Below are 24,463 nucleotides of genomic sequence, written 5' to 3' on the forward strand. Positions count from 1 at the left end.
CTAATCAACAGAATCTAATGAAATAGAAATTGGAGGAGATCTTGGATGGAAGAATAATAATACGTTTTTAGATTAAAGCTTTTTTTTATTTCAGAGAACAGACAGAACAGGTTAGAATAAAGCCAGTGAGCATAAGGACAACCTAAATAACAGACAATAAGGGAAGCCGGCGAGGAAAAAAAAACACAGAAAATGAGCATGATAAATTAAAGGTCAATAAAGTAAACTTCAAATAAGTGTATTATTTTAACAGTTTTGGCTTTTTTAAAAAACATTTAATACTTTCCAAGTATCTTTAATGTCATTTATGTAAACAGCCATGAGAGATTTGCTGTTAATATATTTACACTTGTGAATATATTTAACAAATAACTATGAACATAAGGTTTATTATAAAATATTTGTCAAGCTGCCGTAGCAACGATGAGGAAGTTCCTCAGTAGCGCATGCGCAGTGACAGGATAAGTCTGGTCAACGTCTTAACGAAGCAGGATGGATGTAGTGTTACATTTAATAGCTAGCTAGCTATTTTGTACATCTGATTTTGGTAAGAACCTTTACAACAAAACAAGTAAAGTGTATTCAGAACTGGACTAGTTTTCATACGTTATAATACGCAGCATTAGTTGCTACGGCTAACCTGTTAACTAATTAGTTAGGCTAAAGAAAACGCTGTGATCGCGAGTCAGTGCTAAGAACAGAAGCAGAGTTGGTTTTGGGTGTTTAAGAGAAGCTCTTGTTCGTTATTATAGCAAGCCTAAGATATGTTAGAGATTATTAAAAGTGTTACGTTTCGTGTTGATGAATCGTAGGCTCGAAATGGGAAAAGGCTGTAAAGTTGTGGTGTGTGGCCAGGCAGCTGTTGGGAAAACTGCCATTTTGGAACAGCTGCTGTATGGAAATCACAAAGTAGGTAAGAAATGCACGTGGAGTGATGTGGTGCGGTGACACGTATACATACAGAGAAAGTATTCACACCGCCTTTTGAACATTTTATTTTTTGTGGATTCAGTTTTGAATGGCTACAGTTGCTATTTCTACCCATCAGTATACACGTAATCACTCATGATGACAAAGCGAATACATGGTCATAGAGGTGTCTGGAAATAAATGAAGAATCGAAAACTGAAATCTCTTACTCTCGAGAGTATTCCGAGCCTTTGCCGTGGCACTCCAGTTTCTGGTCAGGTGCATTCTGTTTGTTTTAATTATCCTTCTGATGTGTCTTGAAGCTCAGCACAACCCTGACGCTTTCTAGAGTTGGCTGCATCATGCTACTGGGGGGCTTCTCAGCAGCAGGCACAGGGAGACTGAAAAGAACTGGGGGCATATGGACACAGCCAAATACAGGGACATCACACAAACTCAGACTGGGGCGACAGTTCACATTTCAACATGACAATGACCTGAAGTGTACAGCCAAAACAACACTGGAGTGACTTCAGAACAAGTCTGACTGTGCCCGACTGGCCCAGCCTTGAACCCATCTGAGTAGAGACCTGAGAATGGCAGTTCACTGAAACCTCCTATCCAATCTGACAGAGCTTGAGAGAGTCCATCATGAAGAATGTATAGACATATCCAAGAAGACTTGCAGCTGCAATTGCTGCCAAAGGGGCTGCTACAACATGCTGAATGAAGAGTCTAAATACTTAATGAGTGATTAAGTGTATAATGCACCTTGGTTAACTGAAATTATAGGATACATCCACAGTTTTCAGGGCCTCCCATCATCATAATTTTACTATTTCAGACAATTCAGTTGTAATACAGTTTTATTGGTATGTTTACGGTTGGATCAAAGGCTGTAGTATTTTCTGAATTGGTTATATTTGTGTTTTTCCAGGCTCTGAGTCCAATGAGACACAAGAGGATGTGTATGTGGCCTCAGTGGAAACTGACCGTGGTGTGAAGGAACAGCTGAGGCTCTATGACACCAAGGGCCTGCATGACGGACAAGACCTCCCCAAGCACTACTACTCAGTGGCAGATGGCTTCGTACTTGTCTATAGCATCGACAGCCTGGAGTCGTTCAAGAAGGTGGACGTTGTAAAGAAGGAAATAGACAAATCCAGAGATAAAAAAGAGGTATTTCAAAATACACTTTAATAACCATATGTGCTTTTTGCCTATAGATCATATAGCAAACATTCAACCACGAATGTGCGATGTCATAATAGCCAATATACTGTATGGCCATTGTCAGTATTTAGAGATTAAGTGACTTGCTTTAATCCAGTAAAATAATTATTATAAGTTAATTTCTTTATGCCTCTTTGCATACTAGCATGCATGAACTTTCAGGATGTCTGGCATGAATGAATAAAAAAACCTATATACCTGCAGTGTATACAGGGAAACCTTCACTCCCAGGAAACTCATCAATACAGGTCACACATGAAAAGAGATGGTAGCGGTATACCGGGTTCACAGTATACCATGGTATGAAAATTGATGGTTATCATACCATGCACATTTGCTTATTACCGGTATTGGAGAAAAAAAAATGCAATGTGTGTGCACCTTTCTTCCCCGATGCCTGTCGGACTCCGTAACAGGTGCCACATGCAGCAGAGAGGAGGCTGTAATCACTAAACTCCATCCAGCAAAAAAGAAATTAAAATCAACAGCGCAGGATTACTTTGGATATCTCAACAACAAATACCTTCAAGAATACCATCCCTCTGTACAGGTCAAAGTACAGTATGTGGCTCCAGTATGTCTTGAGGGACTATAAAAAGAGTTTGATATGTACTAAGTTGTACGCTATCCAGTGGCTTTTGAAATCATGGAGGCTAAGCTCCCAGTTTGTTTCGTCATACAGCATATGCATAGTTTACTACCGTAGCGTTTGGTTCATGTACTGAGGACTGTCAGTTCAGGTGTGTCTGCTGTTTTCTCAGGTGACAGTCATAGTGCTGGGGAATAAGACAGACCTTTGGGAGCGTCGCCAGGTGGACCAGGAGGTGGCCCAACAATGGGCACGAGGCGAGAAGGTGAAGCTGTGGGAGGTGAGTGTCGCCGAACGCAACTCACTCATTGAGCCCTTCACTCAGCTGACCAGCCGCCTCACACAGCCTCAGAGCAAGTCTTCCTTCCCTCTGCCAGGGCGCAAAAGCAAGGGCACCCCTTCCAACGACATCTGAACCCTAACCCAACTCCCATCTCTACTTTGTGTCTTAATGACAAGCCGCATTCATCTCATATGGGAACAGCCAGCAGGACGGATGCTGCTGGGTACATCTGGCCATTTTACACTTATGCATTCACTTGTATACAGTTTTAACATAACTTTGTAGGAGTAGTTTAACTTTTACACTGACAATTTCTTTTTGAAAGTGTGATGAGAAGATCAGCACAAATATATGTGTGGTAGATAACTGCTGAAAGTGTTCTTGACAAACAAGATATCCATCTACTCTGCACTGCCGTAAACTATTTGTTTGCCAGATACAGTTATTGAGCACAGGTTGTGGTGGTGATGACGAGTTTGGGAAAAAAATTGTGATTTTATGTTTTAAATGGTTGTAGAGGGAGTTGCATGTTGTAGCTCTTTCTTGGCAAAGCATTGTGGTGTAGCTTTTCAGACTGTCATCATTGTGAGGTTGCCAATTTTGGGCACCAAACCTATAGATATGCCAAAAACTTTGCTCACTGACCATATCTGGCAATCCAGGCTGCAGCTGAAGACACTACCCAGAAATGTTAGGTGCATCTGTGAACTGATGCTTGTCAAGAAATAGTTCCAGCATACACTCAGTGGCCACTTCATTAGGTACACCTGTACCACCTATTGCAGTTCAATACAACAACCCTGCCCTATGTTCTACCTTTACATGGTTTTTGTTGTTGAAAATGTGCTACTATGGCCTCAACTATGAAAGTGTCAACAAAATGAATGCCACAGGAACATTAAAAAACTGACTGGAAAGTTGAATTGGATTGTGTGAGACTATACAGGTGTACCGAATAAAATGGACAGTATGATTTGTAACTCTTAATGTTTTTTGGTAAACCTTAGAAGTATTAAACATCAGGTTTTTGAACTTTAGAGAGAATCAGGTTAGCTTGCTCCCACTGCTTACGTTAAGCTAGCTAAGCTGTATTTACAGAAATATTGACCTTGTCAAGATACATGTTGTAATTCATCCTTTACAGCCAGATAAAGCCGACGCTGTCCTATAAGCTCTGGCATCAAATGCTGACTTCCCCAGTAGCTCATGAATGCTGTAGACTAACAGTATTTTCAGAAGGAAGTCTTGTACCTAAAATGTTATTTCCTGTCTGATGTGAATGCAGCATTAATTAGTGGCGGGCAAGACTCCGCTAGCCTTTGTCCAGTCCATCTCCTGTATTAAAGTATGGCCTGGCAGCAATAATATTCAAGGTACTTAGGCCTTTACTTTTGTGTTGTATGATTTTATAATGTCTGGCAGTAGCTGCACTCCTGTGTGTCGTCCTGCCTATATAATCCAATAGGGCTATTTGTTAAGTGTGTGTGCGCAACCCTTTATAGTAGAAATGTGTTTATTTTTTAACAAATTTATTTTTGTCATTCCTTGACTTTTGAGAACAGAGACAATGTGAACAATGAGCTGTACTGTTTTTGTGTCCTTCATGTTTGAGAGTAACGTTTCATGCGCTGCTAATAGAACAGAGGTAGTGAACATGCTAACCTTAAATTACTCTGTGCACTGTAACTGTCTTAAGATGCACTGAATAAAATGTAGCCTCTTCATATTATATCCTTTATTTTGGTGGTATGGTGAAGTGAATATGAACTAAACCTTTTTTTTTTAATCAAAGAAAGTCAGATGCTTCAGTTGGGCATGTTTAATTTTTTAAGGGAAAAACAAACAGCTTTTCATCAGTACAGAACACGAATCACAACCGATATCCATCCACATCTAAACTTGTCTACATGTGTAAATCACCCTTTCAAAGACCAGGGGGTTGGAGGGGGAAGCAAACAGCAACTGGAGTTTTTATGCATGTGAAATTTACACCGACCTAATTGACTAGGAATCATGCTGTGACACATTTCATCTAGCAGTTAAGGATCAATGTCCATCTTCAAGCACAAGCTAAAAAAAAAGAAAAGGAAACACTAAATGCATTATTGCCAGATTTGATTACATGTGGGCCAGATATAACTTAAAAAATACAATAAACAGTCAGGAGTTAAGACTTCAAGTCTGAGATAAAAATCCACCTGTCTCCACCCACCCCCACATCTGTGCATTGTCCTGCCAACATCCGTTGATTATGTGGCGTAGCGCTTGGTCCATTGTTTGGCTATCCTGTCGTGTTCGGGTCTGTTTGTGGTGTACTGTGTGGCGATGCTTCCCACCAGAGGGTCGGCTGTGAACAGGTAAAACACAGTGACTAATTCTACGTTAGGTTTTTTCCCACTCAGAAATCTGTTGACCTGTCAAAACACTTTGCTGCACTGAACCTCAACTATTAGTCATTAGTGTCATCTGGGTCTTTCCTGCAGCGCTCAGTCCAAGTGTCTAATTTGGGAGTGACAAAGCGTACTGTGTAAAAAAATATTACATGTGAAGTAAAAGATGAACAGAGTTAAGACAGGCCAGAAAAACAAGCAGAAACTAATGCAGGACCTACAACAACCTCTTTCTCAACTGTATGAGCCTTTTACAAGGCTGCTGTGTGTGGTGCTGGTGAACTGTAGTGTTCCGCTGATAGGTGCCGTTATTTTGTCCTGATGGTTAATGAGCAGATACTCTAACTAGGCTTCAGTGTGTGCTGTAGCTCTCACCAGGGTTGCAGTCCGTGAGCAGGGAGCAGATAGACAGCAGGACCTTGGAGATGGTGAGGGCAGGACTCCAGTTGTCCTTCAGGATGTCCAGACAGATCACCCCCTGGCTGTTGATGTTACAGTGGTAGATCCTCGTACGGAACGTCACCTTGACAACAGAAAGGGTGGGCCTATAATCTGCAGCTTTAATACATGTGCTTATGTCTTTTATAACAAACTCCACAGGGAAAAAAATGAGCAGTATGTGTAATTTTATCTGGTGGAAACTGGCCTGGACAACCTTATTCCATCACAGATCCACTGTGGATGTGACAGTGGCAAAGTGCTGCTCTGAAAATGACAAGCAGTGCCTCGTGTTTTTGAAAGGCCCTTGTGTCATTTTATGAAGTGTGAAGGTTTGGAAACATGAGGTCACAGTACTTTTCTACATATTTGAATGGACAGGACAGCTCCTCTTTAAAAGGAGAGAAACAAGCATGAGGGCCGAGTGATCCCACATATTTGATAGGTCAGTATGAGCCGTAGTCATTTAGCTGCTTTCCACAGGGCAAGTGTGCCCTCTAGTGACAAAATAGGAAAATGAGATCTCTCTAAAAGAGCCATCAAAGCATAGTTGGCAAGATGGACTTGGCTGGATGCAAACAACTAAAGTAAGAGTTGCACCTTGGGTGGTTTGAAGGGGTAGTCTGGTGTGAAGGCGATGTCCAGGAAAAACACTCCTCCCTCGTACACAGAGCCCGGAGGGCCAAGGATGGTCGACCTCCACTCATAGATGTTGTCTCCTTTGGGACCAGCGCTGGTGGTATACAGGAAATATTTATTCTGAATTAACACATGGATGCTACAAAACCAGACGTTAATCACAGCTAAAAACAACTGAAGTAACTCGTGTGTCACAAAATGTATTATTGCAATGGTTGTGTGACTGATTTGTACATTTAAAAGAAGAATCTTCAGTATTTGATGTAAAGCCTTCCCTCTAAGCCTGATTGAGCTTTAATCGTCCTGTCTGCATGTTTACTGTGTTTGTCAACCTCATCTCGGGACCAGAATCTTCCAGTACATCTTCCTCCACACCAGGCCACTAACAGCCTCACATAACGAAGGTTATACATTTGGGAAATATGCTTAGTTTCTTTTCAAAAAGTTAGAAGATTGATACCACTCTTTTGTGCCTGTTAAATATGAAGCTATAGCCAGCAGCTGATTAACTTAGCTTAGCAATAAGAATGGAAACAAGGATACAGCCAACTTGGTTCTCTCCAAAGGTAACAAAATCCACATGCCAGCACCTCTAAAGCCAGTATGCTCCAAATTGTTTAATGCATCAATTATACATGTGATAATGTCACTGACTGCCTGATAACCTCACAGTGAAGAAGATGACTCCAGAAAGCTTCAGGGTCAGGCCAAGAAAGTCAGCAAAGGATGCAAGTAAGTGCATTTCCCAAAATGTTGAACATCCCTGAAGTACACTATATTGACAAAAGTATTCACTCACCCATCCAAATCATTGAATTCAGGTGTTCCAATCACTTCCATGGTTACAGGTGTATATAATCAAGCATCTAGCCATGCAGACCACTTCCACAAACATTTGTGAAAGAATGGGTCGCTCTCAGGGGCTCAGTGAATTCCAGCGTGGTACCGTGATAGGATGCCACCTGTGCAATAAGTCCAGTTGTGAAATTTCCTCGCTACTAAATATTCCACAGTCAACTGTTAGTGGTATTATAACAAAGTGAAAGCGACTGGGAATGACAGCAACTCAGCCATGAAGTGGTAGGCCACATAAAATCACAGAGCAGGGTCAGTGGATGCTGAGACGCATAGTGCACAAAGGTCACCAACTTTCTGCAGAGTCAGTAGCTACAGACCTCCAAACTTCATGTAGCCTTCAGATTAGCTCAAGAACAGTGTGTAGAGAGCTTCATGGAATGGGGTTCCATGGTCGAGCAGCTGCATCCAAGCCTTACATCACCCAGTGCAATGCAAAGCATCAGATGCAGTGGTGTAAAGCACGCCGCCACTAGACTCTAAAGCAGTGGAGACATGTTCTCTGGAGTGACGAATCATGCTTCTCTGTCTGGCAATCCCATGGACAAGTCTGGGTTTGGCAGTTGCCAGGAGAACAGAACTTGTCTGACTGCATTGTGCCAAGTGTAAAGTTTGGTGGAGGGGGGATTATGATGTTGGGTTGTTTCTCAGGAGCTGGGCTTGGCCCCTTAGTTCCAGTGAAATGAACTCTTAATGCCTCAGCATACCAAGACATTTTGGACAATTTCATGCTCCTAACTTTGCGGAACAGTCTGGGGATGGCCCGTTCCTGTTCCAACATGACTGTGCGCAGGTGCACAAAGCAAGGTCCATAAAGACATGGATGAGTGAGTTTGGTGTGGAAGAACTTGACTGGCCTGCACAGAGTCCTGACCTCAACCCAATAGAACACCTCTGGGATGAATTAGAGCAGAGACTGCAATCCAGGCCTTCTCGTCCAACATCAGTGTCTGACCTCACAAATGTGCTTCTGGAAGAATGGTCAAAAATTCCCATTAACACACTCCTAAACCTTGTGGACAGCCTTCGCAGAAGAGTTGAAGCTGTTATAGCTGCAAAGGGTGGGCCAACATCATATTAAACCCTATGGGTTAAGAATCTGTTGTTACTCAAGTTCATGTAAAGACAGGTGAGCGAATACTTTTGACAATATAGTGCATCTACCAAAACACATGGCCAAAAATCAATCTAAAAAAAAAAAAAAATCTGTAATAAATGTAAGAGGTGTTCGATTTTTGTTCTCCCATTGGCGAAGCAAGGACTTGGGTTCGGTAGAGGAATCGGTTCCTGGTATTGACAGAATACACAGCACCCTACACTACTGCATACTTATACTTTGTACAAAGCCATTTTTGTTACATGATTTTCAGATAAAGCAGAACTACTACATTTAAAACACATCATGCACCTAGGATCTTTTTACAGGTCTCCACTAGTTACTTTGTCTTTGTGCCAAACTTTGAACTTCTCAGCACACAGAACCTGAAAGATTTCCTCTCCTGGCTTCGAGCTCGGGCGTGTCCAAGTCCAACCCTCTGTAAGGTTACTATCACGGGCACCTTCGCTTGTCTCCTCCCCATCAGAGCAGCTCTGTATCTACTACTGTGGAAGTGTATTTGGTAGCACTCGTCTTTGCCAGAGAATAAACTGACAACTGCTTGTGTGTGCCACAGAGAAAGCCCTATAAGTTATCCACTCCTTAAATGGCCTTTAATGGCCAGTGGTATAACCAACATGTAATTTGTTATTTTTAAATGGGTTAAAAATCAACAACTGTACAGTTATATGCCAATACCTTTTATCATATACACAAATAATTATGAAAAACCAAAAAACTGAAGTTTTCTGGTGTCCAACAAGGGTCCTGAGGCCCACCCTGTATTTCACACAGTGTCCCCACCTCAAGATTGGGGTTTAACTGTATACCACTGTCCCAACCTTTGACCTCTGAGCCCTACACTTCATTCTGCTTTTGTCACTCTTCTATGGGCTGAAGCTTATTCCATCTTATTTAGCATCTGCTAAATGACTACAATGTCTATATAATCAACAGATTTCTAGTGTGCTGCAGCCAGAAATCCTTCCAAACTGATTCTATGTCATCTTATTGGTACTTCATTAAAACAATAAAGTGCAATGGCCTGTGTGAGTCATTATACCAACAGGGTGAGAAGTGATAGACAGAAAAAGACAGCTTCCTTTGCCTGTGGAGATGAAGATGAACAGTAGCAGGGTGGAGGACTAAAGCCGCTTCACAGGAGCCTTGATTCAACAGCACTAAGTCAACAACAGCTTCTAGTGGTGTTTTAATGGTGAACAGGTTTTCATGTAATTGCCTGCCTGATGAAGTGCTCCAAACTGCCCCTCATCATTTAAAAATGAAATGGCAAACTGTAACTATGGCCCTTAAGCATGTTTGTGGGGTAAACATGAAAGACTTGTTTCTGTGGAAAATTGTACATACAAAAGACTGTACAGAAATCCACTGGAATACTGTACATAAAAACAAATAAAAAAAACCTAGACAGCAACTGTAAAAAAAAAACAAAAACAAAAACAAAAACAAAAAAACTAGCCTAAAAAACACACTGTCAAGCACATGGCACGCCGTCTATTCTGAGTAAAGACGAGATGTAAATGGCAGGTAATAATCTGACCTCCTGATGCGGCTGCTTTGCTCTACCTACTCTATTGCAACACAGAGCAGAGGTGCACATCCACATGAAAAATACCACTTTTAGGAATGTGACTGACAGAACAGCATGGCCATCACCAGTCTGTAGACTACTCTCATAGTTTGACAATAATCAAAACTATCAAACAGAAGAGGCTAAATACCTTCCGTCTCCAGTAGGGCTGCTAAATCAAACACTTAGCTTTCATTCTTAAGTGTCACGTGAAGTTCGTTAGTGAACACACCACAGCAAAGAGTCACAAGATAAAACCAATCCAGATTCCTAAAGCTCATACACTCCTTTCAAGAGCTGCAGCTCCCCATGTACTGTTTCCGAAAACTATAGAACTATCTACAAAAAAGTCTGTAGAATCAGGAATTTGGCTAAGCTCTACTAGCCATCAGCAAGGCTGAATTACCCTGCATGGGGGTTGTGGGATCAAAATGAACTGTTGGCCTCCACCGACACCTCACCCTAACCTATATTTCTCATCAGATTGAGCTAGAACTAATTAATCAGTCAGTATTGCAATACTGTGCCCCCCTGTGGGTCCTAACCCCAAGACTGGAAAACCCTGACATGTGGTATATAAAGATTATACATGTAGAAAATGTATGGATTTTTTAGGTCCTATAATAGAAACTGCTTCCATGTAATAGCCACAGTGTGCTGTCCAGATGTGAAAACAACAGAGAAAGCACCCCCCTCTTAGAAAGACACCATGTCCATGAGAGGAACCCACTTTGGTTACACAGTGTTACAAGTATTCCTGCAGGGGAACCCTACCCTGGGATACTACTGCTAATATACATGTTCCCCATCCCACCGGAAGAGCTCAGTCAGGATCCGCTGCTTTGCCGAGAAGAAATATTGTATCATTTCCCACTGAATGGACCCGACTGAGGTTTCTATCACCCAACAACAGAGGCGTCTCACATTCACAGACGAGCCACAGAAGGAGCCGGGGCTCGCTCCCCGCCTGCCCCCAGTGCACACAAAGGCCACCCAGTGCTTTGTGCGAGCCACTAATATGCCATGCTGTCACTGTTGTCGTTCACTTCAATATCAGCAGGGCTTCTTCTGCAACCTCTGTGTACACATGCACCGAAAGAAGAGTGCTGACATTTCAGCTGTCATTTCTTTCCCCTTAAGACTTTAACCTTTCAAACAGGCACACAGCAGTTTATTTACTTGACTCCTGCAGCACAGCAGAACAGAAATACTAGAATACAGAATACTCCTCTCCGTATTGTGAATCAAATCACAACATGAAGTAACATAAGGAGTCAGGGGGTAATGTACAGCGTCACAAAGTAACACTGGCTTGTTAAATGCCTAGGCGTTAAGCTACAGTCACACTGAACTACTCCGACTGTAATTATGAGCTGCAGAGTAGAAAAACACATTTACTGCAATACCAAGTGGAAGATAAAGGGTTTTTTTGATGGGGACAGTATCTCCCACTAATCATTAAGAACTGCAAAAGCTGTAGTACTCCAGATCGGTCTTGGTCTCGTCTTGAAATCGACCGCATTTTTACCCAGCAGTCTTGTGTCGGACAAAGTGGACTCAGGACTTTATTTCAAGACCAGTCAAGACCATAACTGTGGGTAAAGTGTCTGTTTTATTTGTTAACTCCATTACCAAGGTTTTCCCTACCATGTAGCCTAAACACTTGCTCTTTTGCAGAGCGCGTAAGCTGAATGAATACAAAGTAGACAACACATCAGGATGGATCAAAAACAATGAAGAGAGTTACATGTTGAGGAGAAAAAGAAAAAAAAAACCAAAACAAAAAGGTGGCTTGATCTCAAACAGAAACAAGTTGGCAACAGGGGTGACCTGCTAATCAACAACCAGTGGTTGGACAAATGTTTGTGTGATTGATCATCAAACTAATCAAACAACTGACTGGATATCCCTCTGTACTGTCAGGATGGTAGTTACACCCAGACTGGATTAATATCTTAACAGCAGCAGATGGAAGATAAAAGAATTGTGGCCTATTTTACAGCTGAAGAACTTTGTAACCTAGCTAATAAAGATTCTAATGTACTGAATTAAGTTGCTTTATCCTGGAAAGATGGACTATGGTAAAGTTCCAATGATATTCACAGATTCTAAGTTCTCAGATCAATAACTTATAGCAAAACATTGTTAAAACAGAAATGAGGCCTCTTTCCACCCACAGTGAAGTAAAAAACAAGCTATAACCCAATTTTCATAAAAACAAGCTTTAGCCACATATATACTCACTGGACAAGTGGTCTCTGTGCAGCTGGCTGTGAGACCAATTTTGAGGAATGTTTATTGGTAAATATATTCAATAACTTCACTCTTACAGTGTAGAGTCATCACAGTAAAGAATCTCTTGTTGGTTATACCGCACCACCAATAAAAGACTTTACATAATTTTGGGAAATCTTATTGGGAAAATGTTCAATAACTTCACCCCTATAGAGTATTATAAGTGTCACTGAAGCTCAGATGAACCAATGCTATCAGTTTACCTGCACTGGTCTGGTCTGGGCTTTGACTCAGTCTCAACCCCTAAAAGTCTTCGCCTTGTCTCGGTCCTGATGCACTGTCAGAATCAGAATCTGCTTTATTGGCCAGGTGTGTCGGACACTCGAGGAATTTGACTCTGGTACATGTGTATGTACATATCCCCATGCAAGGGTCAAGTAAACAGCAAACCAACATAAGGCTGTGTAGTATAACAAAATAAATAAAACTGTGGTCTTTGTCTCAACTTGGTCTTGGTTTAAGTGGTCTTGACTACAACATTAGTACAGTGAAATCTTCCAAAGTGCCCTTGCAAAATCCACACACAGTAATGGGGCGCCCTAGAAGTTGTGCACAAGTCACAATGTATTTGGTTTGTGTGGGGCTTTGTGCCTTTCTTGCATGTTATCACCCATTTCTAACTCCCATCATTTTCTGTAACTTCCCTACTATTAACTTATAAAGGTATAAAATAACCCCAACATAATAAAAAAATAGTTGGTGTAGGTGGAAGTATAGCATGAAAACACTGTGACTAGTTAGCACAGTGAGCATCTACAAGCTACATGCTAGTGCTAGCCAGTCATAATAGCCCACCAAGCAATTTAGCAAACCAGGAGCCACAGCTTTTAACTGAACAAAAACCTTTTGGAAGTAAAATCTCTAATAAAAATTTTTGTTCAGCAGAGTTAAATTATGAATTCCATCTTCAAAATGCATAAAACATCAATTCGAAATCATTTACTGGCTCTGAATCATAGGTATGGTACAGCATAATATCACAATGTGATTCTATTCAAAGCCTGTAAAAGACTGAGTCACTAGCCAGCTAAATAAATCAGCTTGAAATATGTTAATGTACTAATTGTACTGCTAAACTGCCAGTGACTGGGCACGGTATTGTCCAATCAAGCTGTAAATAAGGGCAGAGTCAAGTTGACGTGAAAGAACCAGCGGCGATGAAGGCTGACCTCTGCGGCGCCTCACCCCGGCTTCATCTGGGCCAGTCAGGTTGAAAAAGTGGGACTTGAACACACCACACAGCCTAGTACGTGCACTCTGTGCCTGCGTGATACTAAGAACTCCCCCTACCAGCAGGTGATGGTGTCTGTATTTGCCATTCAGGAAGGGAAAAGAAGAGCTGGACTGCAGAAGTATAAGCTATAAACAAAGCAACTCTCAATCAAAACAGCTGCTGTTTATAGCTGCTTCTAATCGAATCTGTAAATGGTACTCACATTGTCCATCCTTCATCCAACTAGTTGTGATGTCCCCTTCTTGTATGAGCAGGTGCTAAACTCATAACATCAAAGTCAACATACAACATAATGTAATTTTTTTTTTTTAAAACAAGGGGGAATTTCAGCCCAATATCTTTTATCCATCTTTGGAAACTTCATTTTTCATATTTGCATGATGATGAAAAATCACAGTACAACTTCCAACTTTGCCAGACCAGATGACCTGCTCTGCAGTGATACAATTATTTTAACGCTGACTATTTTACCAAGAATTACTGCCAGATCACACGGCAGAATCTTCCTAAAAGACTGTTAGGAATTTACATACGTGTAAAATAACCTAGACACATTTATTTTCATTTAACAAAATAAAGCAGGACCTTTCTGATCAGAGACTGAAAGATTATAAATCTGACCAGACACACATCTACTTTCAGGTCTTCACAGTTTTGGATTCTCAGTTCTACACACATTTCTGCTGGGACAAAAAGGTATTCAGGTTCAATGCTCAGCCCTACCTGTAGCTGATGGGAGATAAAAATCAAACGCCTCCTTCCCTTGCGGCAGCAGCAGGAGCCCAGCACAGATTTCAGGGCTTTCCGAAATAACAGCGGTATACAGGCCAGCCATTTCCTCTCCAGGGAGGAGGCTTTTTATAGGCATGAAGAAGCTGTTGAGAAAACCTCAGCAGTCTCAAACATGCAAGTTAGTAAAACACTGCAGAGGTGTGGGGGGTGGCGGGGCGGGACTGTGACTGCTGCTCACATCAGTTACTGAACAGAGGGCTCACGTGCAGCTCGGATGGCTCATACCAGACCAGGCAGACTGAATGATAAAGACAATGCAAAATGCACAAAAGATATAAATATTGATTTCCAAACAGTTCCCACTGAACATGTATCCAGCCCTACTACTTTGCACTCATTCCCCTACTGTAAACAGCTTCTAACCTAACCAGCCCTAGAATGTCAGGAATCTGTCTGACACCTGAGTGCAACATCTTAACAGGAGATGTGGTGAACGAGAGTGCAGGAGGACACAAGGCAGTGCAAAATAAAGAGAATAAAGAGTGACTGTCAAGAGGCAAGCAATAAATAAAACAGCTGGGCAAGAGGAAAAAGGAATAAAACATGGTGAATGAAAGCAACACAGGGCGGGGGGGGTGCAGGCCTGTGATGTCTGCACTTCACACTTCAGTGGCAACGAGGCTGCAGAAAAAGGGGAGGGCCTGCATGGCATTCCCTGTGTGGCGTAGATTTTGATAAATGACAGATGAAAGACTGCGCCTTACAGTGCTCATAAAACAAAGTTTGCTACAAGAGAGAGGCACTGATAAGGGAAACTAGTCAGGGTAAAGCTTGATTTATGGTTCTGTGTTGATTCTACGTCAAGCCGCTGTGAGCATTTATACTTGCGCACTGATGTTTATGTTCCTATGTTGTATTGATCTTACTTATTTACTATTACTTTTACTGAAATTAATGCAACATAGATGAGAGAGAGAAGACGTCAGAGGAGATTGTACGACCATTGAACCAACGGAGGGGGGGATTTTCCAGGCTTGAACGTGGGTTTCTACATACTGTATGTTCGGAGCACTTTATGCCAACTATGAACCATCTGGTTCTTTGAGTAACTTGGCTAAATGAGAACAAGGTCTTGCGAACCTGGGTGTCAACAAATGAAGAGAGATGTCTGAAAACACATCCCCATCATCTTCCAGGAGAGCTGAAGCACAGCTCAGTCAGAAAGAAAATGTCACTGTGATAAATCAGGAAACAATCCAAAGCTGCACAACATCTGACTTTCCTTCCTGCAAATTTCACATCAAGTTAAGACATCAGATGCAGAAAAGTTAAATGACTGCATTTACTAACTTCATTTTGGCCTGTCTGACCACTTATTCCCACAGCTGAGACTTTACATCACAAACACATGGACCTGAGACTTGACTTTAACAATAAGATGTTATTTTACATTAGCCTTATTTTAACAAATCAAATGGAGACACAAACCAAGTCCATCTCTCAACACCTTCTGACTCTGCTGCCCTGTCTCAGACTAATTAGTTGCTAATGAAGACATACATCATTAAAATTGATACTTTCATTAAAAAAAAAAAAAAAAAGACTCACTCATCACCTAAACAGCTTGACACTGTAGTTTTTAATCAAATGTGACGCAAACAGGAGTAAATAGTGTATTTACTGGGGATTATTTCCGGTGGTGGATTAAAACACAATGGGCTCTATAGAAGGTATCTGAGACAACATTGGGGATTATTTCCAGTGGTGGATTAATACACAATTGGCTCTATAGAAGGTATCTGAGACAACAGGACAGTGTACTGTTCAAAGTAATGAAGGAACATGTCTCTTAGTGTAACAGTGTGGCTCACTGATCTGTTTGTAATGGTTTCTAAACAACAATGAAGCCCTGTGGCACAGAGGAATGACATCAGGCTGTAGATACACACAGTACCTGCTGGTATGGTACGCTCAGTTTTGAAAATGCACCAAAAACAAGCTTTGGCTAGAGCACAGGTACCGTACTCAAATGGTGCTTGCAATCTATTTTGCATCATTCCTGGCCATACTGTATTCACAACTGGTTGGCTTATAGAGGTGAGCTACAGCAGCAGGCTCACTGTGGAAATTAGGTCTTACATCTTTGCTCTCTTTGGTCTCCAAAGCTTTAAAATCAGTCACTGAAGGATACATTTCTTGTGCAATCTATGACACCCACTGAGGAGTGACAAGCCGAGATTTCACAAAGTTGCTCTCACATGTCAACTGGAACAGCACGGACGTGAGATTAGCCGCCCTAAACACTGGACTTGACAAGCACAAATGTGATTGTAGCTACACCTTCAGTCGAGCTTGTTTTGTTTGAGTATTTAATTTACAGACCTGAGCATTGAAAGGACGTGTTCTCAATTGTGTGAAAAAACAAACAAACAAACAAAACAAAAAAAAACTAAACACTGACACCTAACTTGAGTCGGGCAGGTCTTGACCGACTTGAAACTGCTTGAATTTGTCTCGACTGACCTGAGACTTGATTTGGTCTTGCCCAAAATGCTTAACCAGGGCTTTAACCCTCGCCACGTCTTGTATTCCTACCACTTAGCTTCATATTTTAAAGCCAAAGGATCACAATGTCCCTTCTATAAGGCAACAAAATCTGTCAACCATGCTGCATTCATCAAACGTGTTCTCACTGAGCTATCACAGTAAAGAACGGGCCTCAGTGTAAAGAGTTAATCCACAACAATACAGGGGGATTGGGGGTACAGCTACAGTGCTCATTCTCCTAAAGTTGACATGACAGACACACAGACTGAGAAGTGATGAATGAAACAGCTCTTGGTGAAGCCTGAAGCTCCTCTGTGGCCAGAGTCTAAATGCCTGTTCTGGGTCTCAGCTGTGTAACTTGTGGTTTTGAGCTTCCTGCCATGCAATCATCTTGCCTTTAAGGTCTAGACATTATGACATGTAGTTCATACACACACCTCGCCCACTTCATTGCCAACAACCAACAACAGACCTGTCATCACCTCATGATACCTGAGCTGTTAGAAATGGCTTCAAAAAGGCATTCAGGTATTCCTGAACCTTATTTCCTTCCTCTGATCATGTTACTCTCAGACTGTACGGATGGATGACGTGACAGCTCCCAGAAATCAAGCCACTGCGACTTGATGGCTGGTTGCAGTATAGGTCATAAATCATACCTCATCCATGTTAGGGGATGGTACATGAGTAAAGTATATTTTTCCAAAGGTGATTTGTTAATCTAGATAGATATTATCACAATGATTTGTGTACAAGTGGTAACTTTTCTTATAAGTTTGTTCATCATAAGTTATTTGATGGTTTAAAAAAGGGGTTCATTTGGAAAGACTAGACAGTTTTGAATTGCGGCTTGATGCCTCAGCTCCACCTCTGGGCACTAGCGCACATCATCTGGTTGCAAAATGCAACCACAAGCAACATGGCCACCCGTTTCCCCCGATGTTTTGGCTTCAATTTTACATAGTGGCACGTCATACGTTTTTAAATACAGTTTACGGTTCTTACTGTAGTAAGGGTGTGTCAATACAAGAGTGCAAAGGCTTTGCTTAAATGCCACACTGGAATTTATCCCACCCTGGTCTGCATTACAAACAGCGGATTCATAATGCTCACCAGAACAGATTCCGTCTCTCAGATGTACCGTGAAAAACAAATCTGCAGCGTACAGCACGTTAATCTTGTAGCAGCTCGAGCAAGTGTAACACATGGTGACAATCCTCTTTCATGACACGTGTCTAAACCTGCCAAGCTTGTCTGAAAGAAAAAAGAAAAAAAAGAATGCCAACAAAACGTTGTGTCATAGTTTTTATTAGCCCTCAAAAAGAATGCCAACAAAAAGTTGTGTCATAGTTTTTATTAGCCCTCACTAGGTACACTAACCTGGGCCTGAATGTGTCAATACTGAGGTCCTTTTGTGCTCCACTCTATGAACCTTAACTTACAAGCAAGGCCTAGGGCAGACTGATTTGAGGAACAATATCAAATTGTGATTTTGGTAATACTGCAATAGGCCTTTTTCACAGCAGACTTGGGACTTGGCATAGCAGGAACAGCACAAGCATTACTACAGCAATTACATTCACAATGACTCTGTTCTATTTACAAGTCCCACTAAACCATGACAGTGAGCTAGGATGGCAAATGTTAGGACCCGGCAACTGAAGCAGCTAAATGGAATTCAGCTATCATTCATCTTATTACTTACACTTGTACCTGTTCCTAGCATCTTAAAATTTCTGCTGTGAAAAAGGCCTAGTAAGTGCAGGTCTGTTTGTCTCAAACAATCACAATTTTATCTTACACAAATACAGCCAGATAAAATAATACAGCTTGTTGCTGGTGAGGACCTTACAGGCTTCTCTCTTTAAAACCAGTCAGTCAGACAAAAGTCAACTCTTAGGTAAACATGGAGAGTTTTCTTTAGGAAGACAAACTGTATTTGAATTTATTATCACCAAATATTATTCAAATATAACTTAAATGTGGGGTTATACCAGTTAGTGTTAATGGAAAAACTTCATGACCAACAAACCCTAATGAGTGCTCTGCACTTTGCTGCTTAAGCTAATGCTAATACCAAGATTAACATTAGCTTAACACAGGGACAGGAGCTGCTTCACAGAACCGATTCCTGGAGGTACAAATCAGAGTTCTTAAGGTGGTGATGTTCATGATACATATGATTAACAGGCCTGTCATTCACACCTGCCCTCTAGAAAGCCATCCGCTTATTAAACCTGTCAGAAACAGACACAAGGTGATCAACAAATTTGTTAACATAGAGCAAAGCACACCTCTCAGTGTCTTTAAACAGCAAAAAGACATCCAAGTGGCAATTTTAGGAATGCACTGATACCACTTTTTAAGTACGAGTACTTCTATTTGAGTATTCACCGATACCAAGTACTTAATGATAGAATGTCTCTAAAATCACTGCACTTCTATGGTAATTGTAGTTTTTATAGTAGAAACTGTTACATTTCATTGGATTGACTTTCTGATAGTGATTAAATAGAGTATCCTATGTAACAGGAGGCTGTGCAAATTACCTGAAAACTTCCTGTGATAACAAACACAGCACTGCCACCATTCCTACTGAATAACATGTAACTGACTGTCTGTAACCTGCTACCCAGCATATTGTGATACAGTGGATTTTAACCTCTGGCAGTGCGACCCTGTGTTAGGATGTAAGGATTTCACAACTCAGTGACCAAAACGTCACAGTTTAGGAGCTCATATTATCACGTTTGGCAATTTAAATGTTTAATTTAACAAGGCTACATTATGTTAAGCTGGCTACTGTTTGTGGCCTCACTCTCTCCTTTCTGCTGGACACAAACCTGCTCTGCTGCAGAGTAGCTGCTGGTCTCAGCCTCCAAGTTCAGAAGGATTCAACACACTTTCATACACAGAGCTCATTAGACGTCTGTTAACTACACAAAGTTAGCATTTGTTTTCTTCCTGTTTACTACAACCAGCAAAATGAGTACTGGGGTGGATTTAGTGGAATGAATGGGACCAGGCATTTTGACCACAGGGACAGTGGAGACATCACATTTCTGAAAGTTTGTTGTTGTTGTTCTGTTTCTTCAAAAGTTGCTAATTTAATTACTCTATTGCTGTTGGCTTTGTTGCACATATTGATTGTTGACGTCAGTGTAAAATGCAACCTCTTGCCTGCATGTCTGTGTGAGGTGTGGAGGGAGGGGCATTCTGCAAATTTGTTGTTGTTCTGTTTCTTAATTACTCTCTCCATTACTGTTGGTTTTGTTGCACCTATCAAGTGTTTATGTCTGTGTAAAATGCAACCTCATGTCTGTGAGTCTGCACTGAACGGGGAGGAAGGGGTGCGCGCACACGCACACAAAACAGAGAAGCTGAGCTTGCAGACAGCTTTACTTCTGCTGTCCCTGCTTATCTTAAAATATTCCCGAACCGCTGAAAATTATTCTCTGCTGCCTAATGACCGGCTCAGCCAGCATGAGGTTAATGTAACGCTGACACCGGTAGGACAACTTTTACAAGAACGAGAAGAACTAGAGGGTGGTATTGGACCCGATGCTGTATCGGCACTGATGCATCTGTAGTTGATTTTATAAAGTGGTGTTTCTTCTTTGATAAAACCCACTCCAGACACCATAAGGCACAGAGCACATTAACCAGACAACAGGCAAGTTTCTTTTTTTGGTGTTTATCCAACTCACAGAACACTGATTAGCATAGTTGAGTAAATTTGCTGCACACTAAGCCTGTCACCTCCTGCAGCCTGTTAGCACACGCTAAAGCCCTGTGCAGAGCTAGTGCACGACATTTTATCACGCGAGTGATGCAAAACCAGAAAAATACAAACATCCCCTGGTGAAAAAGAAGTGAAGTGGTGAAGACACCAGTGAAAATATCCGACTGCAGACATGACAGGATTTTGGAACTATTATTGTTGAGAGACGGTGTTGAAATTATCAGACAAATTTGAGGTACAGCAAGAGACTCAGTTGTTTATGACCAAATTACAAACTGGCTACACAACCACATCATGTCCTGCCTCCTGCCTGCATGAGTGGTCCCTTCCAGGAGGACAATGTTCCCATCCACAGAGCACACGTGATCACAGAATGGTTTGAGGGGTATGAAAATGATGTGAATCATATGGTGTGGCCTTTACAGTCAGATCTCAACCCAGCTGAACACCTATGGAAGACTTTGGACTGTGTCAGACCACCACCGTCATCACACCACCACGAGGGAACATCTTTTGAAAGAATGGTGTTCATCAAGCACTGAAGCTGTTGTGGTGGCACGTCGTGGCTTAGCACCTCACTGAGACTGTGTCTTTTATGTTAGTATACTTTCATACTTCTTCATCTAACCAAAACAAAAGCCCAATCATCTCTAATTGTTGTATTATTTTTCTTATTAAAAACATTTGGACCTAATAAAACAGTCTAACAATGGCTCAGTTTTGTCAGAACTATTTGTTAAAAGAAGAAGCAAACCAGACTGTGAATAAACAGTGAAAAGAGCTATATAAAGCAATATTAGCTCTGACTTCTAAGAAAGTAAGTGATGAATGGTGAGCCTTGTATTCCATCTATCATGCCCTGAAAAATCGAAAGACCGGAAAACAGAAAGCAGCTTTAGCTTTATGAAGCAGACAATTCAGTCTCACTACCTTAATATTTTTCCTCTTTTTACTGACTAGACACGCAAGGCAAAAATAGCTTTTTTCTTTTCCGGCACACAGAGTAAGAGGGGGCTTCACAGCCTTTGCATTCAAGATGCCTACATGAAAGACTACTTGCATTATGTGCACATAACAGGCTAAATATAAACAACTGCCACTGAAACACACACACACACACACACACACCAATTCAGATGTTTCTAATAAGGTGACAGTACACATTGATTCACTTACCTGCAGTTTGGTGGTGGGTCCAGTGTAATGTCAGCCAATTCTTTCTGTATTCTGCGGAGGCAAACAGAAGGCATACAGTGGGTACAGAAAGTATTCAACCCCCTTCAAATTTTCCCCAAATGCAGGTGTGAAAAACTTGTTGCATCATTCCCAAAAAGACTCATGGCTGTATTAGCTCAAAAGGGTGATTCTACTAAATACTGAGCAAAGGGTCTGAATACTTATGACCATGTGATATTTCAGTTTTTCTTTTTTAATAAATCTGCAAAAATGTCATACATTCTGTGTTTTTCTGTCAATATGGGGTGCTGTGTGTACATTAATGAGGAAAAAAATGAACTTAAATGATTTTAGTATATGGCTGCAATATAACAAAGAGTGAAAAATTTAAGGGGGTCTGAATACTTTCCGTACCCACTGTATGTCAAAAGCTAAGCTCAAAGGCTGTAAATCCAAACCCAAAACCCAGACAGAACCTGATGGAAAAGAGCCAAAATCTGCTATGATCCTCAAGGTTTCTAACATTTAAACTAAAATACTGTTGTGACAGAAGTGTCATGAAACCTTACAGAAACCTGCCTCGTGACTGAGGAAGTGTCATATGTTGAACAGGACAGTCAAGAACTCTCTTTAAAATTCACAAACTAAAAAAAGCTAAACTGGTCTGATTTTTGAGTGATGCTGTTCAGGGCTTTTCTAAATCATGCACTAGAATTCAGATTGCCTTGTCATTTTCAGGGTCGGCAAACTCCTGACTTTGTTTTCAGCTGTTAAGAAAGGTGATACACCGTCCCCAAAGAGACAACCACGTCTGGGAACAACAAGCCGCCTTTAAAATCACTCACTCTGGCCACAGTTAAATAAAACTATAAAGCATCATAGTATCAAAGCAAGTAATTGAAACTTATTGAAATGTATCACGTTGAAAACTCAGCCAATCTTTCTCCTGCTGTCAAAAAAGGTCCCCCCTCCCGCACCAAACTCCTTGTTCTACCCATGGGTAAGAGCACCTCTTAGCACTAGTAGAGAGGAGTTTAGAGGTCTTGCTCATGCTGGCTTTGCTTTCTCGTTTCTTTGGGGGGTTGGCCTCCTGCTGCTGCAGCTGATGAGTTGAGGATGAAGAGGAGGAAGAGCTGGTGCTGGCACGGGAATCTTCATCCGACATACCGAGCCTAGGGAACAAACAGGAACAGAAGATTTCGATAGGTACACAATGCAAACTGCCACTGCTCTAATAAAGTCAGTTTAAAAACTGTGACAGGTCAATGCTTAAGGCCACATTATTATAGCTGTGGGAAAAAAATCTTACGGCTGCACAATTAAATTCTGCATTTATCCAATACATTCATAATTCAATGAACTGCAGTTACCTATACAATATATTAAAATGGCAGTGAGTTGTGTGAACCAAACCTCAGGTTTTCTTAACCTCACAGCAGTGTAGTGTTACACCTGTACGCTGAACGTAAGACAAGTCCTTCCAATTCCTCTACAGCCCACTTCGTGTTTTATTAAGTGGAAACTGCCGCCGATAAGCGCGTTACTTTGAATGTAAAGACTTCCAATGGAAATCTGCGTATGGTTTTTCTCTATGAGCCACGCAAACGGCTAAAGAGTGAAGCCGCGAACCCACGGTGCAATCAAGACTCCATAAACGCTTCCGTCGTTTTAATTACCAGGCCTGGACTCGACGTTGACCCGGGTAAACTGGTTCCATCAGTTTAAATGGCCGCTGTGTGCATGTATGGGCGCAACTTATGGCGCATATCGATGGAGCGTTTTCTCCGTTCGTAACGTTGAATTCTGACCTGAGCTAATGTTTGCAGTCGGGCGTTATTTTTAGCCTTGTCGGGCTGCGACAAAGGAAATCATCTGGTGAAAGAGTTCGGCTAAAGGCCTAGTCCTGCCTGACAGCACGGAGCAACACACGACCGCACAGCAGACCCCTGCTCTCGGTCGACTTCGAGTAAGTCCAAATGAAAAAGCAGAAATACATCGACGGGGCGATGTCGCAGTCGGCAGGGAACCCCAACACTACATCTCAACAATTTCCAGGCGAATGAAACTTTCACCTAAACAAGTCAACGAGGGGCTACAGCGCTGTCAGCCGTTTCCAACGCGTCAGACCAAAATGATGGCATGCAAAACAAATACAACACGAAGTTTGCTTCAAGGGTTTCCTCGCATTTTTAAAGCTATATCCGTCGACATGTAGCTGATCTCAGTGCAGCCACTCACAGGATGGACCGACTCCTTAGATCTCCTCTGAAGGCAACACACATCCGCTGACAGTCCCAACAGCCCCTAAACCACTCAAATGACACAAACCGTTACAATGTAATACAAACATTAAGTATGTGGTACCTTTCTTCGTGTATGTGCGTGCACAGCCTGTGTGTGTGTGTGCCTCCGCCGCCTGGACGCACCAAAGCACCTACAATGGAGAGAAACTACACTTCCGGTCAATACTGTGCAATTAAAAGCACGATAAGATAATTGGCCACATTTTGCTTCTTCCCCTTGGTGTTTCATGGCAGTTGGCAAAGAAGGAAAAATTGGTCATATGCAGACACACTGCAGTGTCATTCAAGTAAAATGAAGTACAAGAACAACATACAGATAGATGAAAGGAAGAAACCAACATAACTTGTCTTGGTAAGGTGCTGGAGCACTATGTGCACCAGCTTCAGTGCACCTTATTGTTGATTCTACAA

At 41.6% G+C, this 24,463-nt stretch overlaps 2 protein-coding genes across 7 annotated transcripts; one reads left to right on the forward strand and one right to left on the reverse strand.

Annotated features, from left to right (window-relative positions):
• Positions 1-435: 435 nt before the first annotated feature.
• On the forward strand, positions 436-5,095 carry nkiras1 (NFKB inhibitor interacting Ras-like 1). The gene is made up of 4 exons (XM_020606388.1): positions 436-547; positions 813-913; positions 1,847-2,088; positions 2,904-5,095. The coding sequence occupies exons 2-4, from the start codon at positions 820-822 to the stop codon at positions 3,144-3,146; spliced, it is 579 nt and encodes a 192-aa protein (XP_020462044.1). The 5' UTR covers positions 436-547; positions 813-819; the 3' UTR covers positions 3,147-5,095.
• On the reverse strand, positions 4,819-24,221 carry ube2e1 (ubiquitin-conjugating enzyme E2E 1). 6 transcript variants are annotated; one of them, XM_020606381.1, is made up of 6 exons: positions 24,114-24,221; positions 22,760-22,921; positions 21,750-21,800; positions 6,443-6,575; positions 5,780-5,927; positions 4,819-5,361 (listed from the first exon to the last, which is right to left on the reverse strand). In XM_020606381.1, the coding sequence occupies exons 2-6, from the start codon at positions 22,912-22,914 to the stop codon at positions 5,264-5,266; spliced, it is 585 nt and encodes a 194-aa protein (XP_020462037.1). In that variant the 5' UTR covers positions 22,915-22,921; positions 24,114-24,221; the 3' UTR covers positions 4,819-5,263. The 6 variants fall into 6 exon arrangements, with proteins under 6 accessions (XP_020462037.1, XP_020462036.1, XP_020462039.1 ...); XM_020606380.1 differs by lacking the exon at positions 24,114-24,221 and adding an exon at positions 23,988-24,107; XM_020606383.1 differs by lacking the exon at positions 24,114-24,221 and adding an exon at positions 23,822-23,952.
• Between the last annotated feature and the right edge of the window lie 242 nt (positions 24,222-24,463).

This window comes from Monopterus albus, unplaced genomic scaffold, assembly GCF_001952655.1.
Source record: "Monopterus albus unplaced genomic scaffold, M_albus_1.0 scaffold77.1, whole genome shotgun sequence".
In the NCBI taxonomy this organism is placed as follows: Eukaryota; Metazoa; Chordata; class Actinopteri; order Synbranchiformes; family Synbranchidae; genus Monopterus; species Monopterus albus.

What these genes read in the sequence shown, in the direction of transcription:
- ube2e1 (XM_020606380.1), bottom strand. Translation starts at nt 24,031, where the DNA reads ATGTGTGTTGCCTTCAGAGGAGATCTAAGGAGTCGGTCCATCCT. An exon ending in CTAAGGAGTCGGTCCATCCT is followed by an intron (nt 22,922 to 23,987) that starts GTGAGTGGCTGC and finishes TTTGTTCCCTAG; the next exon opens with GCTCGGTATGTCGGATGAAG. An exon ending in GCTCACGGACTGCAACCCTG is followed by an intron (nt 5,362 to 5,779) that starts GTGAGAGCTACA and finishes ACCTGTTCACAG; the next exon opens with CCGACCCTCTGGTGGGAAGC.
- nkiras1 (XM_020606388.1), top strand. Translation starts at nt 820, where the DNA reads ATGGGAAAAGGCTGTAAAGTTGTGGTGTGTGGCCAGGCAGCTGTTGGG. An exon ending in GTATGGAAATCACAAAGTAG is followed by an intron (nt 914 to 1,846) that starts GTAAGAAATGCA and finishes GTGTTTTTCCAG; the next exon opens with GCTCTGAGTCCAATGAGACA. An exon ending in AATCCAGAGATAAAAAAGAG is followed by an intron (nt 2,089 to 2,903) that starts GTATTTCAAAAT and finishes CTGTTTTCTCAG; the next exon opens with GTGACAGTCATAGTGCTGGG.